General features: G+C 38.2%; 1 protein-coding gene across 1 annotated transcript in view; it reads right to left on the bottom strand.

The window, feature by feature from the left end:
- Positions 1-393: 393 nt before the first annotated feature.
- ROBO2 (roundabout guidance receptor 2) overlaps positions 394-21,094 on the bottom strand; it is a 561,209-nt gene continuing 540,508 nt past the window's right edge. Inside the window, exons 30-31 of the mRNA XM_047100461.1 lie at positions 2,716-2,755; positions 394-550 (exon numbers count right to left, since the gene is read on the bottom strand). Coding sequence (XP_046956417.1) covers positions 394-550; positions 2,716-2,755 — 197 coding nt within the window. The remainder of the gene's footprint in view (positions 551-2,715; positions 2,756-21,094) is intronic.

The following is a 21,094-nucleotide window of genomic DNA, read 5'->3' on the forward strand; positions in this document are numbered from 1 at the left end:
ATACTCAGAAAAAAAAAAAAGAATTCTCAAAAGAAAGATCAGCAGGTTGAGCTACAGCTGCCACTGCTGTAATTGGTCTTGAGGCTTAGGTAATATTCATCATCTGCCTCTTTTCTCTCACTCTCGGCCAACATTTCTCCTGTTGTGGGCTAATGAAATGGGTGACAGATCTTTATACCTCAAGAGACTGAGCCCTTATTTGGCTAGGGTCTGTTCATGGTTAAAACAAAGTTTGAGATCACCAAGGATGCTGTAGTATGTCTCTAGAGGCTTGGATATACTAGTTTCTGCGACTTTGTGTAGAAGCAATTCTACTTCCTCACAATGATCAGGGCCCATTACCATTGCCAATAGGGTAACATTCTTGTGTGCAAGTCTACTGGCATGAGGAACTCAAAATGCCAGGTAGAAGTCATAATTTTGGAACTCTAGATCTGCCAAATGTAAAATTGCAAGGGCAAGAGGCACAGATTCTCTAAATGGTTCACTGGGAGTGATGGCGAGAGGGGTTACTTCTGCTTCCATCCCATCATTTCTGGACTCACATAATCTAAGTATCAGAGACTCAGGACAAAATGGCCATTAGCTAAAAAGTATATACCATATCAGAAATCAATTCTCCAAAGCGGCAAGGTATTATTTGCAAGTTGGATCCTCAGGCATGCCTTTGAGTGGTCATTGCAGCATTATATTAGGCCGTCAGGCTTTGAGTCGTATAGAAAATAGTAAGGCTAATTTTCCTTTGGGCCATGTTCAATGTTATGATCATTTTTCTGCAAAATGTGTCCTTTTATCTGAAGAAATATCATATAAGATAAAGTGTCAGTAAATCAGACACACTGTAAGCCTTTAAATACTGACCAAGACACTAAGGGCAGGAAAGGAAAACACATACCAACACATGTGTTCATTACTGCCTATTCCAGGGTGGATGAAATCTGATGTAATCATCTTGCTATCAAGTAGTTGATTAATCTTGAGAACTGATAGCATTTCAAGAGCTGAGCATCACACACTTTTGCTGACAAGTCAGACATTTAACAGCAGTAGTGGCTATTTCAGACCTGTTAGAATAAGCCCATACTATAGACCCATTTATAGCTAACATCTCTTTTACCATGATTAGTCCATTTATGGGTCTACTTTGTGAGCACTGGCACAGATAAGTACAGAGGGTAGTTGACGTACTGGATGAATCATCCTGCCCACAAGCTTATTAATGCCTCCTATGCAAAGTGTTCTCTAGTTGACATTAATGTGGGCTACAAAAATCTACACACCATGAGTTCATCCATATGTCTTTCTCTAGATTTCCTCTTCAGTCTTGCTCTTTCCAAGCTACTGATCAATTGGCCAGCCATTTACAACTGGTCAGGAATCTGGGTATGTCCTTACAACAGGCCACTTCTTTCTTTATGTGAGAGAGAAGAGTAGATGCACTACACAAACTCGGACCACTGGGACGATTTTTTTCTTGCCACTGTCTTTCAGGATTCCTTATGCAGAGGACCGGCAAGATCCTCTTGGACTCTACCATGGCATACAGCAGGAAAGTTTAAGTATCATTGATCAAGCCTGGAATGGATATTAATTACTGTCTTCCCTAGCTGTAAATATATCCATCCCATTAAAAACTCCAAGTTTAGGAAATGACCACATAATGAACCCATGTTTTCTCTGGAATTGGACAATAACTCCATTTATCACTTGGCATTCCTCTATAATAGGTGGTCACAGTGGGATTTGGGGTCCTTGATCTCATTATAGGTTGAACTTATAACTGACAACTTTCACAAATTCTGGGTATTCTACCACCCCCAATGTATACAGATTCTTTTGGGGAAAGATTGGGTGAATTGCTATAGCATAGCAGGATCCTTCCTCAAATTTACTTGTATCTTCTTCAGTCAAGCTCAGGTCTCGAAACTGGATGAGGAATAATAGTATTTCTCCAAGGTGGCTAATATCAGTTCATCTGCCCTTAATCTTTTTTTGATTATATATATTAAGCTATACTTTTTTGATTGTCCATTTTCCTGGTTCTTGAGAATACCATGGTAAATGAGCCATAAACATAGATCCCTGTGGGTCAGCGCCCCCAGGTTTCTATTCCAACCTTACTACCCATAATGCTAAATATACTCAACTCTGATGATTAAATGCTACCACCTAGCCTCTGCCTTTCTGTAATCATATCATCCCCACAAACAGCAGGTGCAGTTTCACAACATTTCTGCTTATTAATATTGGTCTCCAGTGGATAGCCATCACTCCACCACTGAGCTTCCATTTCCTAGTTGCTTGCAGACTTTAGAGTATAGACTTTCCAAGGCTATGAATTTATCATTCTTTGTAGCTCTGTAGGATTCACCATTGAGTTCTAAGCTTGAACCTCAGTGTGGGGCTCACTCTCTGGCTCTAGCTGAGAAGACCCTCTGTTAGTGCTGCCATGGAAGAAACTTTCTTTTCTTCTTTCTTTCTTTCTTTCTGAGAGACAGTGAGACAGAGCATAGTAGGGGAGGAACAGAGAGAGAGGGAGACACAGAATCCGAAGCAGGATCCAGGCTCTGAGCTGTCAGTACAGAGCCCCACACGGGGCTAGAACTCATGAACCTCAAGATCATGACCTGAGCTGAAGTCAGACACTTAACCGGCTGAGCCACCCAGGTTCCCCAGAAATTTTACTTTCATATTACGAATTGATCATTGACTTACCTGAACTTATCACTCTCTTTTTTTAGCTCATCAGTGACATCTGGCAAAAAAAGCAATCAATTCCACAATTTTAAAAATAACCATTACTCCTACATTACTTGAATGCTAGAGATATTGCACAAGCCAATACACCATCTCCCACCTTCAACCCATTCTGGTTTACCAGAAAGGAAGGTTTCAGTAAATGTAAGGCAGTTTTATACCAGGAATTGCCATCCATCCAATTTCACCAGTATTGCATCTCTGTTGCCATCTGGTTAAGGGTGACCTCACTGCAGAATTCCCTTCTGCCCATCTTTTTTTTAAACCAGCTCTGTTAACAACTATGCTATACTGTATTCTCCAAAATCATATTCTGAGACAAGGTTTGTAAGTTTGGAGTTATTAGAAATAAATAACTAAAAAAATGGCATAAAAGTGGGGTAATAAGACTTGAAAAGGGTGATGGTCAAGCAAGGGTATGCTATCAAGAAAATTCTTTTTTTTTTTCAATATATGAAGTTTATTGTCAAATTGGTTTCCATACAATACCCAGTGCTCATCCCAAAAGGTCCCCTGCTCAATACCCATCACCCACCCTACCCACCCTCCCACCCCCCCATCAACCCTCAGTTTGTTCTCAGTTTTTAAGAGTCTCTTATGCTTTGGCTCTCTTCCACTCTAACCTCCTTTTTTTTTTTCCTTCCCCTCCCCAATGGGTATCTGTTAAGTCTCTCAGGATCCACATAAGAGTGAAAACATATGGTATCTGTCTTTCTCTGTATGGCTTATTTCACTTAGCGTAACACTCTCCAGTTCCATCCATGTTGCTACAAAGGGCCATATTTCGGGGCGCCTGGGTGGCGCAGTCGGTTAAGCGTCCTACTTCAGCCAGGTCACGATCTCGCGGTCCGTGAGTTCGAGCCCCCCGTCAGGCTCTGGGCTGATGGCTCGGAGCCTGGAGCCTGTTTCCGATTCTGGGTCTCTCTCTCTCTCTGCCCCTCCCCCGTTCATGCTCTGTCTCTCTCTGTCCCCCCAAAAAAATAAATATTGAAAAAAAAATTTAAAAAAAAAGGGCCATATTTCATTCTTTCTCATTGCCACGTAGTACTCCATTGTGTATATACACCACAATTTCTTTATCCATTCATCAGTTGATGGACATTTGGGACCTTATGAAGATAAAAAGCTTCTGCACAGCAAAAGAAAATTCATAAATATCAAATTAGTTTTCCATTCCTATATAACAAATTGCTACAATTTAATGAAAAAAGTCCACTTATTAGCTCAAACTTCTGCAAGTCAGAAACCCAGGCAACTCAACTATATTCTCTGCTTAGGGGGTTACATGGTGAAAATCAAAATTACAGGCAGGTAGAGCTCATGTGGAGACTCATGAGAAGAACCTGCTTCAAAGTGTATTCAGGTTGTTGGCAGAATATAGTTTCTTGCAAGTGTAGACGCCGTTCATTTCCTTGTTGGCTGTTGGCCAGGGGGCACTCACAGCTCCTAAAGGCTATTGTGCACCTTTGCACATGGCCTCTTCTATCTTCAATGTTAGCAATGACCCTTTGAACCCTTCAAGTACTTCATATCTCTGACTTTCCCTTCTGCTACCAACTGGAGAAAATTCTCTGCTCTCAAAAAGGACTTGTGAGATGAGGTTAGGCTAATATGCCGTATAGGAACCTAGTTCCTATGTGATTTTGAGGCTGGCTGATAAAAAGCTGCTCTATAATGTAAGGTATTTGTCTCTCATTTGGTTTATGTAGTCTTGTTATTCACTGTAACACATTCTAGTCCTTGACCATCTGCGATGGAATGTCCGTCTACGTTCAATCAAAACTCAAATTAAACCTGACATACACATAGAGTAGTTGAAGTTAATATTTCTCTCTAATAAGGTCAACTGATTAGGAAACTTAATTAAATCTGGAAAATCCCTTTTTCCACGTAACATAACAAAGTCACAAACATAACACTATGAGGCAGAGATCATGGAAGACAGCTTAGAATTCTGTCTACCACAGTCTGCCATAGATTGCCATCAATAAATATTTGCATCAATTAATTTACCTATAAAATAAAGCTAATAATACCACATAATCACTGGATTGTTGTAAAGATTAGAATAAAAAATCTATTTAAAATTACTTATTGTAATAGTTGGCACATAGTAAGCTATAACAATTCACTTATGTAGTGAGCGTATTAGATTCTCTAAAGATGGACTTCAAAGGACCAAGCCTCCTAATATTCATGCCATATGTAATTCCCTTCCCAGGAATCTGGACTGACTCTTATGACTAACTTGTAAATAAGTAATATGTGATAGGAATAATACTGTCTGACTTCTGATCCTAGGACATAAGAACTCTTTTTTTTTTAAGTTTATTTATTTTGAGAAAGAGACAGGTTGCAAGCAGGAGAAGGACAGAGAAAGGGAGAGAGAGAGAAAACCAAGCAGGTTCAGCACTGTCAGTGCATAGACCAGTTCAGGGCTCAAACTCACCAACCATGACATCATGATCTGAGCCAAAATCAAGAGTCAGATGCTTAACTGACTGAGCCACCCAGGTTCTTTTTATTTTTGTCTCTTAGAATTCAGGCTCCAAGGAAAGCCAGCTCCCTCAGACTTCCATGTTCTGTGGAAGCTCAAGTTATTCATATGAGGAAGGAGCATGGAAAGAAAGATATCTGGTCAGTCCTAAGGTGTCCCACCTCAGGCAAATGATGTACCAGTTATTGAAGTATACATCCTGTATATCCATCCTTCAATGTTACAACTGAATCTTTAGCACAGTCCAGACCCTTCCAATATCTAACTGCAGTCTCATGGGAGACTCACAGAATCAGTAATGGTAATAATAAATTGTTGCTTAAAACCATTAAGTTTGCCATGGTTTTTTTATGTGGCAATGGATAACCAAAACAGAGTTTTAAGCAAGTTACTCAATTAAGTTCTTATTGTAGGATTTCCTTGTAGTTACAATTTGAGTTCTATCTTTTCCTGATTCCTACATGGTTTTGAAGCTGGTCAATATAAAGGTTTTCAGTCTCTCATTTGGTTTATGTAGCCTTATTATTCACTGGAACATACTCCAGTTCTTTGACCATCTGTAATGAATGTCTGTGTCTATATACAGTCAAAATTCAAATGAAATCTGACATACACACAGTGGTTGGAGTTAATTTGTCCTCCCTTGGCTCCCACTTATTACAGAAAGACCTGTTCATTTAAGTGTTTTCAAGTTACACGTTTCTATAGTTGGAAGTTATTACATGTTGATAGTTATCTTCACTGACATTCACTAGACTTGATATGCCGGGGAATTTTAAATGGAACTGAGAAACAAAGGCAATACAGTTATGCAGACACTGGAATGTGAAATAACACTCCAGTGACTTAAAGAAATGGGATCAACGTAGCCCTAATAAAATATGAAGGCTTTCCAGTCCCAGATCCTATTATCTCCAGTGATACTCTAGTTGTCTGTCTTTTAAAAGTGCAGATGCAATCCAGTTAGAAAAATGTCACAGCTCTCCTGCAACAACAGCATGCTCAACACTCACAGCAATAAAGATTTTCCCCATCAGTGAGCATTGTTGTCTTTGGTCCCTGGGACTGAAAAGTTTCCCCCAAAATCTCACAATCAGTTTGTTTGACAAGTGGGCTGATCTCAGCCACAATAGCAGCAAATGTCTTCTTTCACTTTGGTAAGTTGCCAAAATTAAATGAAGGAAATGATCCAAGAAGAGCAATAAACAACAGAGCCTGGGTGCTAGTTGAGTAGCCTCGCTTGGCATCTATGTCCAAGCAGAGTGCCTACATGTACTATTGTCAAGGGCTTATTGATGATAAATGGCAGAGAGGTCATTATTTCCCTGAACCCAATTGCAAAACCTCCTCATTCTTATAAGCACAGTCATGCCTGAAAGACATTTAAGGATATTTGTGACTGTCTAGAAGCATGAAGGCGGCAGTGCCAAGCTTAATGGGCAGAAATGTGCATGGAAAGAAATAGCAAAATTACCCAAAAACCCAAGACTTCAAAATGTATGACAGTGAAATAAGAGAAGTTAGATTCATAGAAGTGTAAGACCAACAAATTAAGAGGATATTGTTTAATAGGTTCCTTTATAGCAAAACTGTTAGCTGCACAAAGATTGTGCATCTAGCTAAGTTAGAGATCCATATTTCTCCTAATAAGGGACTCTTTTTTGCCTTGATTGCTTTCCCATTAAATCACATTCTATAAGTCGTTAATACAGCCATGGTGTATGTGCCTACTTGGAGGAGCTAGCAGGAATAGATCAACAAATAATCACAGAACTAGAAGAGAATCTAGAATTTTACTAGTTCAATTCTATCATTTTACCTTTCCCTCCATGATACCAGTCCAGACATTGAATTAACTGAAGCACACACAGCTCATTTGTGACAGTCGGGACTTGAACAGAAGTTTTTGCCTCTGGGTCCTTTGGTCATCCCATTGCTTTTCCTTGATGCTGGATATATCTATATCACATGCATATGCTTTCTCTTTAATTTCTCTATAACTTTTGGTTATATTATTCTTTATGTAGCCAAGGTCTTAGCATTGATGTGATGAGAGAGAAAGAGGAGGAAGAAGGGCTCCTGTTCTACATTTACTGGGTTTTAAGGAAAATGGTGCAAGCAACAAGTTTATGAATAAGAGAAAACTGCTAATGTTCCAATAAGGACATTCTATAGAATGTTAGAGATTGTTGACAAGGTATCTTACCGAATCTTGAAGTTAAAAGAGTATTAGTTTATTCCCTACTTTTTAAAAAAATATTTATTTATTTTTGAGAGAGTATGAGAGGGGGAGGGGCAGAGAGAGAGGGAGACACAGAATCTGAAGCAGGCTCTAGGCTCCAAGCTGTCAGCACAGAGCCAATGTGGGGCTCCAACTCACGAACAGTGAGATCATGACCTGAGCGAGAGAGAGATGCTTAACTGACTGAGCCACCCAGGCACCCTTAGTCTATCCTGTTTTGAGGAACAAAGCCAATACTTGTAAATATAGCCAAAAGGGGCTTTTACAATCAGACCACAACTTCTAGACTTCATTTTAAAGCTCTCCCTGCCTTTCTTCCCGAAGACTGTATGTTCTAGCCATATGTAATTTTTCCCTATTCCCTGTTGGTTCATCCTTTATTCCTCCTAACTTAATACTTTGGGTTTTTTGTTTTTTGTTTTTTTGTTTTTTGGGTTTGTTTTGTTTTGTTTTGTTGTTTTTCAACACAGCAATGTTCTCAGCTAAATGTTTGCTTTCCTAGACTGTCTTGTTGCTAACAGAGGTGGTGGGGTAGAAGGAAGATGAAAGGGAATGTGTGACTTTAGCTAAAATCATAGGAGAAGGGAAGAAGGTTCTAGCAAAGCTCTATCTTTCCAGGTAAAATAGGATGGCTGGTGACACCATTTTGTCTTTTCTCTTCCTTTTGACTGAAGTTTGTGTGTGATATTTGGAGCTCTAGCAGCCTCCCTGCCACCATAAAGGAAAGACATACCTAATTCCCTGAACCATATCCAGCAAAGACCTATTGAGACTTTTCTTCTTATGTAATAAAACAAAAACAAAAACAACAACAAAAAACCTACTGTCATTGAGTGTTCTGTTACTTGCAATGGGTAACATTCCTAACTGATACATTCTTCCACAGTGCCATTATTTTCCCATGCCTTTTCACATACTGACACTTTTGAAATGTTTCCTCTTTTTATATGAAATGTGTTATTTTACCTTTAAGAAAGTGATTACCTATAGCATTTCCTGTTGAATCCTTCTTCAATCCTCCATGAGTTGTTAATTCCAAACCTTTATGTGTCCTCATAGCTGTTTGTACTCACATTCATTAGGTATTTCTAATATGTTTATGATAATTTTGTATATAATCTATACAGTTTCTATAGACTCCATAGGAGTTGTATTAACATTAATATTCATTTGTTATTTCAGTTCTCTCACATTTATGATGCTGCAAAGCAGGAAGTTTCCATAAGCACACCACACTCACTTCTCAAGTATTGTGGACATCACATGTAGGCAAAGATGAGTCTTTGACTCTGGATTATACTGTTGTTGCAGTCTCAGGCCTCGCCTGGTAGAATCTTCTGTTCATCAGGCCTTTGTTGGATCTAATAAGTATTTTAGCTCTCTGCTCTACCCACCACAAAAGCTCCTTCTTCCTGGGAAAATGAAGTTCTGATCTGGGTACCGAATCTAGGGCAGCCCTGAATGGCATCTGGCGTACTGTGGGTCCTCGAACAATGTTTCATGAATCAATGAGACCAAGGAAGGCTAAATGACAATGTGCAAAGCTGTTTGGCTAGTTAATGGTGGAGCTAGAAGTTTCTTAAGCCCACACTCCTTCCTCCAGATGACCTTAAGGAAAACTTGGAGCATAATGAAAGCCGAACGGATAACACTGTTAGCAGTAGCTTCGATTCTCCGGGAAAATCTCTTTTTTGCAGTTAAATCTAGGATGTATAACTTAACAAACAGGAAGCCATCATATCCCACAGATGATCTGTGCTCTGTCTCACACTGCCTGGCATGCCATGTGCCTTGAAAGCCCATGGATAATCCAAAAAAAAAGCAAAGTGGAGGACAGCTCTGCTTCTGTTAGAGAATTTACAAGGTCCCAGTAGAGTTCGTGTTCTACTAGTCATATGGGGAAAAATCAAATAAATAAGCATGGTCAGATGAGTGCATGTGACTCAGTCACTCACTTTCATATTCATCTATACACATGCATACACCACCTACACCTACATATCACTTCATTTAGATGTATGTCAGCAAACTCAGAAGATAGGGCAAAGGGAACTGACAGAAGCAAAAAGACAGTAATCAATACTTGAGTTGCCCTGGCAACTGGTGGAGGGAAGAAAAGCTACTGCCAAGTGATTCTTATAACAATAGTCTTCCAGGAGAGTCCTGCTGTAGCACTGTGAACCATCTGGCTTAAAAAATAGGGGAGAGTAGTAGTGCCAGGGCATCACATTATTTTATTCCTGCTTCACCCTACCCCCCAAACCCAGGCTTCTGACAGAAACTAGTACTGATTCAGCTAAAAAAAAAAAAAAAAAAAAGATAAAAAAAACTACATAGGATGTATTCAGGTGAGGGAGACAGGAATTTTTTCTTTTTCTCTTTTCATTATCTGAAGTTTTAAAATAAGTCTTGTATTATTCTGCTCAGGCTGCCATAATAAAATACCACCAACTGTGTGGATTAAACAACAGAGATTTACTTTCTCATAGTTCTGGAGGCTAGAAAACCCAGCTTCAAACGGTCAGCAGATTTGGCTCCTAGAGAGAACTCTTCTCCTGGCTTTCAGATAACTGTCTTCTTGCTACTTCCTACCATTGCCTTCCCTCTGTGGCATGTGGAGAAAGAGGGGGAGAGAGGGAAAGAAATCCTTTCTATTATAAAATAAACAACGATGTCAGATTAGGGCTCCACCCATAGGACCATATTTAACCTTAATTACCTCCTAAAGGCCCCTTCTCCAAATACAATCACATAGAGGGTTAGAGTTTTAAATAGAGTTTTGGGTGAGAATTCATTTCATAGCTTAAAGTTTGTACCTTTCTCACATGAAAAATACATTAATTTTACCTCAACAGCCCAAAAAGTCAACTCACTTCAGCATCAAGTCTAAATTCTAAAGTCCAAGGGGCGCCTGGGTGGCTCAGTCAGTTGAGCATCTGACTTCGGCTCAGGTCATGATCTCACAGCTCGTGAGTTTGAGCCCCATGTCAGGCTCTGTGCTGACAACTCAGCCTGGAACCTGCTTCGGATTCTGTGTCTCCCTCTCTCTCTGTCCCTAACCCACTCACATTCTGTCTCTGTCTCTCTCAAAAATAAATAAACATTTAAAAAGATTACTTTAGAAATTCTAAGGTCCAAACTCCCATCTAAATATCATCTAAGTCAGGTATGAATGAGACTCAAGGTATGATTCATCCTGAGGCAAAATTTGTTGTCAGCTCTGAATCTGTGAAAGCAAAGTATGTACTTCCAAGTTACCATGGTAGGAGAGGCATAGGTGGGACATTCTCATTCTAAGAAGGAGAAACTGGAAAGAAGAAAGGGTGACAGGCCCCACCCTAGTCCAAAACGTGGGAGTGCAAATTCCACTCAATCTTAAATCTCAAAAATAATCTCCTTTTGTTTAATGCCCTGCCTTCCAGGCCTACTGGGCTGCAGTGTCACCCCCTGACTCTTTAGGGCATCCTTCTTCCTTTGCTGCTGGAGTCCCATCCTACCCATGCAGGGGGGCTTGTTCATGCAGTTATCAGTGATGGCCTCTTTGTCCAATGAAAAGTAGGCACAAATAGTCTTGCCCCTGGGACTATGGCGGGAATGGCATCTCTCATGATCTCTGAGCTGACTCTCGGGTCAATCTTCCTTTTTCTCAAAGTTTAACACATATGTTTGCAGCTTTCCTTCAATCCCTCCTATTTTCTGTTTCTGTCTGGTGTTTCTGCTGGCATAATGCCATCTCTGATCCTGCCTTCTACTGAGATGGGTGATTAAAATCATGCTTTATACTTGTAGAGGCCACTTTTAAACAACAGTCTTGAGCGATGGAGACCTGAATAAGGTAAAAGGACCCACTGTAACAACTACTGGGCTGAATACAAACAGGCTCATAAGCTGACCCACCTCATAATATCCATAAGCCCTAGCTGACCAATGGTCTACTTACAACCAGGCCCAGGTACCAAAAAAGGAAAATCCCATATGTTCCCATACCTTTTCCCACTAGACACAGCCCCCCACCCCTGCCACATGGCATACTGTCTCTCCTTTGGTGTCCTGCCTGCCATTCCCTTGTAGTGTATTCAGTAAACTTCTATCTCCATTGTTCTACCTTGGGTGAATTCCTTCACCCAATTGGGTCACCCCACACTCAAACTAATTGCTCTATCAACTGGATTTTGGTCATACCCTTTGTGTTCTTTTCAGAACCAACTTTCTCATTTTTTGCAATATACACAGGCTGAGAATTTTCCATATTTTCAAGTTCTTGTTACTTTTTGCTTAACAATCTGTTCTTTATTTCATCTCTTTCTCTCCTTGTGCATTTTACTATATAAACAGTCAAGATAAAGCAAGCCACTCCTTTGATACTTGGCTTAGAAATCTCCTCCACTAAATATCCAATTTCATCACTGGTAAGATCTACTTTTGACAAACATTTGAATATCCACACAATTCCACCAAGTTCTTTGTCACTTTATGATTGCTTTTCTTCCAGTTTCTAATAACCTATTTCTCCTTCCCATCTAAGATCTCACCAGAATGGTCTTTAATGTCCATATTTTGACCAACAATCTGTTCATGATTTATGTCTTCTGTAAGAAGATGGAAACCTTCTCTCTAGCTCTCCTCTGCTTTGTTTTTTGAGCTACCACCAAAATTACCTTTAGCATCAATATTTCTATCAACAGTCCCTTCTCCTCATTCTTGGCTTGTTCTAGCATGCACCTCAAAACCCATTAGGAGAACCTGGATGGCCCAGGCGCTTAAGTGTCTGACTTCGGCTCAGGTCATGATCTCATGGTTTGTGAGTTTGAGCCCTACGTCGGACTCTGTGCTGACAGCTCAGAGTCTGGAAACTGTTTTGGATTCTGTCTGTCCCTCTCTCTCTCTCACTCTCTCTCTCTCTCTGTCCCTCCTCCGCTGGTGCTGTCTCTCTCTCAAAAATAAACATTAAAAATATTAAACCCCTCCCCCCGCCGCAAAAAAAAAAAAATTACTCAGTTCCAAAGGAACTTCCTTATTTTTAGGTATTTATAATGGTAGGACTCCATATCTCAGTCCCCAGATCTGTATTAGTCAGCTTTGGCTGTCATAACAAATACCATAAATGGGGTGGCTTAAATGATAGAAATATGTTTTTCAAACTTTTGGAGGCTGGAAGTCTCAGATCAAGGTCTAGCTAGGTTGCTCTCTGGGGAAAGATCTCTCCCTGGCTTGCAGCTAGCCTCCTTAATGCTGTTTCCTCACATGCCCCTTCCTCTGTGGCAGGCCTCTTTTCTACCCGTCTACTCTTCTTATAAGACTACCAGTCCTATTGGATTAGGGCCCTATTCTAATGACCTCATTTAACTTCAATTACCTCTTGAAGGCCCTTTTTCCGAGTACAGTCACATTGGGAGGGCTTCAATACATGATTGGGAGAGGAGAGGACATAATTCAGTTCCTAGGGAGACTGTTCACAACATACAACTTTTTCTAAAACACAACTTGATGAAAAGGAAACAAATATTTCTGGGGTTTAGTAAATGGACATGAACAGATATGAATGGATAACATGATTTCCTTTTATTATAATAAATTATTCCAGGTGTTAACCAACTATTCTAGCTAGTCAAGGTATTTTAATTAGGTGCCATTATTAGCCACAATGAGGTACAAACCTATAGTTCAACTGGTAGCTAAAATAATTTCTTCTAACTATAAAAGAAGTATGATGCAAATTTCTTTACAGGAATGAAGAAAATATAAACTAGGTAATGCAATTGAAATTTACTTTGAAATTATGGGTAATTACCCAGAGTTTAGAGATAATTAAACCTAAAAAACATGTGCCCTCTTACCTCTTGGACCATCTTTCTAGACTAATTATACACTTTTGTTCTTCTATGGAGAAGGCAGCTGAGTTGGTTACTTTATTCTCCAACTCATATATGTTATAATTCTCTCTACAGACTAATGACAAGAGTTTTGTGATTGATTTTGCAGAAAAAAAATGGATTTAAACATGTAGGGTGTGAGGATTAATATATCCACTGTAACAAAGTCTGTGTTGTATTTTTCTTCAAATGTAACATGTAGTAATAGTTTTCTTCTAACAAGTGTACCTACATTTACAACATGCCTTCAGCATGTACTTCAGTGACTTCTCTTAAAAAATGATGGGCAACGGGGCGCCTGGGTGGCGCAGTCGGTTAAGCCTCTGACTTCAGCCAGGTCATGATCTCGCGGTCCGTGAGTTCGAGCCCCGCGTTGGGCTCTGGGCTGATGGCTCGGAGCCTGGAGCCTGTTTCCGATTCTGTGTCTCCCTCTCTCTCTGCCCCTCCCCCGTTCATGCTCTGTCTCTCTCTGTCCCAAAAATAAATAAACGTTGAAAAAAAAAATGATGGGCAAAACTGCTTAACATATCCACATGAACTTGGGCTCTACATTGCTGTCTAACCATATCTTAAACCATATTCATTCTATGCTCTCTGATAATGGCATTATCATAATGGGCCCAAATGGGAACAATATGACAACTCTTAAAATGAGATAATTCAATGACGGCTCAGTAGAAAAACTATATACAAATATGTAAGATAGATTGAAACCACACCCAAAAAGTGCTACCATACTTAGGACCAAAAAAGATTGTGGAATAGCAGTGGCTATGGAACCTGGGAAGAAAGATCCCTTTGGAGAAGACTTGAAAGAAAACGTGGTCTTTAGTGGAAGGACATTGCCTGAGGCACCCCCATAAAAAGGGCCAGAGAAAAAACGATCTTAACTTCTTTATTCTTCCCTCAACTTTTAAAAAAGAAAAATCAGAGCTCTGCAATGGCCAAATCTAACTACGAGCCAAAGTTAAGGGAATCCATTGTTATAACCTATACCAGTCATCTACTGGGGCAGAAAGCTGGATGGTGAAGAGTATTTTGGAGGGACAATAGCAATAGCCAACAAATGGGGTATCATTATGTTGTATTTGTGATTCTCTCTCCTCACTAAGGGTGTTAGCATATACCATTCCTTATCCTTGAGCAATCCTATTCACTTTGCTAATTATTATTTATTCTTTGGATGTTAGTTTAGAAAGTGATTTCTTTAGTTAAGCCTTTTTTAGCTCTTTATTAGTCAGGATATTTCAGGTGATACTGTGATAATAAATAACACTAAAATCCCAATGGCTTCATGCAATGAGGTTATTTCTTACTAGCAAGGCCAACTTCATGAGCCTGCAACATAGGCAGTGACACAGGACCTCATGCTCAAGAAGGGCCAATGTCTGGTTTAACTGCTTTAGTCATCTTGGTATTCTTGATTGTTTTTAAATTGTGGTAAAATATACATAACATGAATTTTTGCCACTTTTAAATGTACAATTCAATGGCATTCATTCAGTACATTCACATTTGCACCAAGCCCTACACACTGTATAGCCAGTTCTGTTCACTAATGGCGTATGTCCATCATGGGAATCTGCTCCAACTATTCACTGAGTCATCCAGGCCTATGGGATCTTCAGAATCTTGTATCTTCAATCCCAGAAACACATGGTCCCTCCAATGCCTCAGCAGGAGGAGAACAGTCCAACAGATAGGCACACCTGTTCTTCTATTCTGCCTTACAAAGATATGTAGTTGGAAAAGGAGGAGTATTTTAATAGTCTTTTCAGATAACAATGAATAGTCTTTTTGATAACATATCAAACTTGACAAATGGAATTTTCTGAAATTAAGTTGCAACGTAAAATTTGTAGCCATATCACTGAACTTTTAAAACTCTGTTACATTACAATCCATTAGTCTATCATGCACTTTGAATAGATCCTTTGTCTATGTAAAATTTTAAATATCATGCTATGGCCATTTGGAAAATACTGACTCACTGAGTTATGCAGATCTTCTAATTGCAGCCTCATTTTGTTACAGATCAAAAATCATATATACTAATATCATTGCCAGTATCACTAGAAAAGCCTTTAAGGTATTAGAAGGTTGTCAACTGCATGGTAGCCCGGGCAAGTTTTCAAAAATTCTAATTTTTTCTTGAAAGCTCAAATGTTTTCATTAATAATACTCTCATATTTGCTTGAAGTGTTAGGCTCACTTCTTCCATTTTTGAAAAAAAAATCTGTTGAATGTTCAAATAGGCAGTAGTTATTTTAAGTCAGTATGTTCTATTTTAAAAAGTGGTTACTTCAGTCCCACACATGGTTTATCTTGGAACTCCCATTCATATGTTGGTATAAAGCCGAAGTGCTTCGTGGGTGCTTCCTATCCACTGCATCACACATAACAAGATGCGTACTCAGGGTTTGAGATTTAACAGAGTTAATACTTTTTACTGCATCATCAAATACTCTTATTATTTTTTTTTAATGAGAATTGTGTGATGGTGAATACCATGGGCTGAATTCAGCTCCCCACCCCAAATGCAAGTGTTGAATTCCTAAACAGTAGTACCTCAAAATGTGACTGTATTTGGAGATAGAGTCTTTGAAGAGGTAAATAAGGTAAAATGAGGACATTAGAGTGGGCCTTAATCCAATACAACCTGTGTCCTTGTAAGTGGAGGATACTAGGATACAAAGGGAGGACCGTATAGAGGCACAAGAAAAAGTCAGCTACCCACGAGCCATGGAGAGAGGGATCAGAAGAAACTGCCGATATTTAGACCTTGGATTTCTAGTTCTCAGAATGGTGAGGAAATAAATTTTTGTTTTTAACTCAGTCTGTGATATTTTGCTACGGTAATCCTAAGAACTAATACAAAAGCTACAGTGAAGAATACAATGACTTCTAATACAGTTTGATGCTACTAATTTGATTTGTGCTAGAGGGGTAACAGACCTACCTCTACTTTTGCATTCTCATTGTAAGTATAGACTCAATGAAAAAGACAAATAGCATTTTAATATTGTAATAAAAATAGTGTTGACCTCACAGTCTCTCTGAAAGTGTCTCAAGGACACCCCAGGTAGAACCACTAGGTTATCCATATTATACATTTTATTTTATTATTATTATTGTTGTCTGGTCCCTCTAGCAGCCCACTAACTCCATCTTTTCTGAAATGTCTGATGATTCACATAAATCTGGAAAGATCTCAAGATATCTATTTTTGCTAGAATTTTTCAGAATCTGTATGAAACATGATCTCTTGAAAATAATTAACATCACATATAAGTCTCCTTTTGTATGATTGTATCTCCAAATGAAAAAAAAAATGTTTTGAATATAGCTTTAACACTCTGCCATTTTTTTTCTTAATTTAATTAGAAAGAGTGGGTAGGACTGGGGTAACATTATTCCATAACTAACTATATTTATTTTGTTGCCAACTCATTCATTGCATCTACTCTGAAACTATTTACACATTGGCAACGTGTTAAGTTATATTAAATCTGTATTTTTAAACCATTTTGGGGGGGGCATATTCTGTCTGCATCCAAAAGCTTTATCTGATCCAGGGGTATTCTAATGACAGTTTTGAAAATAAAAATTATATTTTTTCTTATAATTTACTCCTTGTGTTTAATATGAACCTTAACAATTTGGATTGGCAGTTCGGAAAAAGAAATTAATACTCTTATGATAGTAATAAACAAGAAACCAGAATTGAAATGTTAATAAGGCTGAAACCTGCTCCCTGTTTTCCCTGATAATTGCCCCTGAACCTTCCTGTACTGAGGAAAACCAGTGTGTATATGGCACATTCATCAACACCTGTATGGAGAAATGTAGTTTCACTCATTTCATTGATGAGTGTCTTGTTTCCTGAGTATATTCAGTGACTTCGTGGGGGGGGGGGTGAGGTGGAGTTCAACGAATGTACTGCATATTCCATAGCATAGCTGAGTTCCTTTAGAGGTAAGTTCTTTTGTGGGAGCATATGCCAGTATCATTTTTAGCTCAAGGACAATTTCTTCCATATAATGCCACATTCAGGCATTTGGTAAATGCTTAAGGTGGTGCAAGGATCTTCTCATAGGAAAATATTGACTCTGCTCCCTAAGTATATGCTGCTTAAGTGGATTGACCTCCCCAGGTATAAAAAAAAAAAAAAAACTGGTCTACCGCCTACAGTTTAACACCACCAATAAAATTGCCTTGAATACGTAATATTTACTGTGACTTCAACCCTCAGCTTGTATAAAGGGTTTATATTAAAAAATGATCTCTTTGAATAATAGTCCTCTGACTTTTGCAAAGCTGCAGTTGAAGATAGTGCTACTGCCTTACCCATCATTTATACAAAAAATCTCCTGCTAAGTTTTTGCTTGCTTGAGATTTTAGCAGAATAAATGTTTGTCTCTTCAGAGGAATTTTATGCTATTTACTTTGACATAAAGAGGTAAAATGATGCGGTATGATGTTGTGCTCCTCTTAGGTGGAGTTAAGTCCAAACTTACCATTCAACAGCCCTGTGACTGGTAGCTTCTAAACACATTTTTGTTGCCTTCCATTATGTTTCCAAGACTAATTAGCTTATTTTGCAAAATGTTTAGACTTTAAGCTCTTAGGGTATTTAGTCAAATGGAATAAATGCTTTTACAAGGAAAGTCACAATGCCATTCAACTTAATGTGGTAAAATAATTCAGTGGGTGCCAGGATATTCAAATCAATTCAATATTTAGGCAGCCCTTCAATTCGGCGTTGTGTCAGAAACTGGCAGTTGCAAAAGGAGTAGAAGCCATGGTATTTTAGTGCCGTACATTTTTAAATTTTTCACAATCTTTATTTAGAAAGTCTCAAATGGTTGGGAAAATAAATATACATGTCTTCAAGGGGAAAACATCATCTCTAATAGCACTAAATTCAAACACGGAAAACTTGAAAATCCCTGATGACAAGCTAGAACTAAAGACAGATATCAAATAAAGTGTGGAGCAGGAATAGTTTATGCCTGGGGAGCGAATCTAGCAAACTCACACTCCAGAGTAGGTTGAATATTGCCTCTAAGTCTCAGAGCAAGTATATTTGGTCAGAAAATAGTTTTGCATGCTGTTTGTATGTGTGTGTTTATGCATGTGGGTGGGTATCACAACATTAAAGTTCTTGTGCATTTTAAAACTATGGAGTCATTTTAAAAGAGAAATTTGCAGGGAATTGATGATTAATTATATTTTGCCATTTCATAATTATCCATACTTAGTCCCATGCTCTAATTATTTTTCACGTTTCTAAGCTTTTCTGTAGTTGGTCTTTAAAAAGAGATAATCAACAACTCATTAGGATCCTGGGGAAAAACAGAATGGAAGGAAGGAAAGGCAGGAAGACCAAGATTTGCTTTCAAATCTATTTTTCCCTTCTAAGTTTTATTGCACATTATCCTTGTTTTCATTCATGTATTCTTTCCAGGATATAGTTTTATTTGTTTTTGCTCCTTTTGTAGTTGGTCCTCAGGCAGATTATTGTTGCAAGATTTATCAGCATTGTGTATTGTCCTTAATTTTCCCTAATGAAGTTCCTATTTGAGCCCTGGGGTCTGGCTTGGCTCTGCCGCATTCAATTGCGTATGTGTAGAGAGTCGCTCTGCCCCATTTGGGATTGTATTGTATTAATCATAATTGGTCTCATTCTGCTTCTGTCTGGTATTTCTCGTTATTGTTTACATGAAACTATACACTTTCTAAATGGGGATATTTCACACTCTGTTATAATTATGATATTTATTTTGTTTGTCGATTTCAGCTTATATAACATTCTTCATTGGGAAACATACCACATGCATGGCTAGTTTGGATACATAAAATTTGGAGGTAGAATTGAATTTTCCCATTTACAAAAGCACAAATCCCCTTTGAGGATGAGGTGTCCTTACATCCCCAGAATGGAAAAGGAAGCATGTGAAGTGGTCGTAGGAGACTGTGTTTTGTTACGTCCTAAGTGTAGGCATTCTTAGTCTAACTCTTTTCATCCCATTCACTCTTTCTTCCCCAGTGTATCTTTGTTCTATTGTTTTCCAAACATTCCATACTATTGACTATTCCACTTACCATTTACTATTCTGTATTTACAATACTGTAGCATCTCAAGGCTCCATGCTTTTGCAGAGGAAAGTTGAAGCCCATATTTATCTCCTTTGTCTAGAAGCAACAGAGACTGTCTGAGGCATTATTCAGTCTGGGATGCCTATCTTAACTCCTGGAGTCTGAATCTGAATTAGGTACCCACCTTCCATATGCCACAGTAACACTCTGTGTATATTTATCATACCTTGCATTCCACCAAATTGGAAATGTTGGTTCAGTTCACTGGTTATTTCATTAGACTGTAGTTTCCTGTAGGCTAGAGACTGTATCATGTCTGCTGGGTCTCCTCCAGCCTATCTTCTATCAAATCCTTACAATCAATAGGAACTCAAACTCTTTTATCACTGAAGTCTCACGTGCCCATACACATCCTCTATGCCTCCTCCTACCTGTTAACTTCTCAAATTGATTTCTACAACACTCACTATCTTATATGATTTGCTTCACTTTCTACTTCTAATAAAATGTTCACTCTGTGCTTTATATTGCCCTCCAACTAGTTTATGAGATTCTATTATTTGTTATTGCCAGCCCCCACTATATTGTGCCAAGCAAAATACTGTGTATACAACATTTGTTTATTCATCTTAAAACATTTGGTCATTTGAACAACAAAATATACCCATTCCTTCATATATACATATGTATGTATTATATATATGTGATGTATATAATACATATAAATATAAATACACATATAAAATGAGAGTATGTATACATATATGCAAATATAAATGCATATATATAAACATAAATGCACATAAAATGTGTATATGTACGTATAAATGCATATGTAATTTGTCTAGAAAAATAGAGATTATCGGAAGAATTGTTCTGTCTGGAATACCTATCTTGACCCCCATAGTCTTTGTTGGTGTCCGTTTTTCAAAGTCTATGAGTCTATTCATCATATCTTAGATTCTACTGAATTGAAAACTATTCATATATGTACATGTGTATATATGCATGCGTGTGTGTGTGTGGATATGTGTGTGGATATGTGTATGTGTTTGTGTACATGGATGCGTGAATTTCCTATGACATTCATTGGTTATACAATACATTTTAAGTTTTATAATTCTTTTTATTTGGCTTATTATTAGAACAGATTCAAAATATCTTTCTACTTACGATTCATTGATGAAAACAGTTATCATCATTATAAATTTTAACCTTTTTAATAACTATTCAAATTATTTTAGTAGGACTTAGATGGTATTGGATATTTAGCACACATGTTCTTTAAAGTTGTCATACGTATATGGGTGTTTGTGCTATACTTTTTAGGTACAGTTGTGGAATATATATCAGGAAAATGCTAGGAAAAAAATAGTATCACCAACATTAATGAAAACAAGGTGTAATCCTTGGTGGACAATTACTTGCACAAGAAATGCTTGCACATTTATTGAAAATGTTTTAATCCCTCTTTTTAAACTGAATGTTCCTCTCCGTTTATGTCTTTTTTTTTTTTAGGCTGCTTCCATTTGTCTGTTCCATCATTTTTATTAGAATAACCATTACCCACAGGCAATTACTCTCAAATCACCTATGTTGGGGCATTTTAATCTATTGGTTGCATTC

The sequence above is a fragment of the Lynx rufus genome, unplaced genomic scaffold (assembly GCF_022079265.1).
Source record: "Lynx rufus isolate CCGP_SWC_20201006 ecotype Redwood Valley unplaced genomic scaffold, mLynRuf1.p SCAF_5, whole genome shotgun sequence".
Classification (NCBI taxonomy): Eukaryota; Metazoa; Chordata; class Mammalia; order Carnivora; family Felidae; genus Lynx; species Lynx rufus.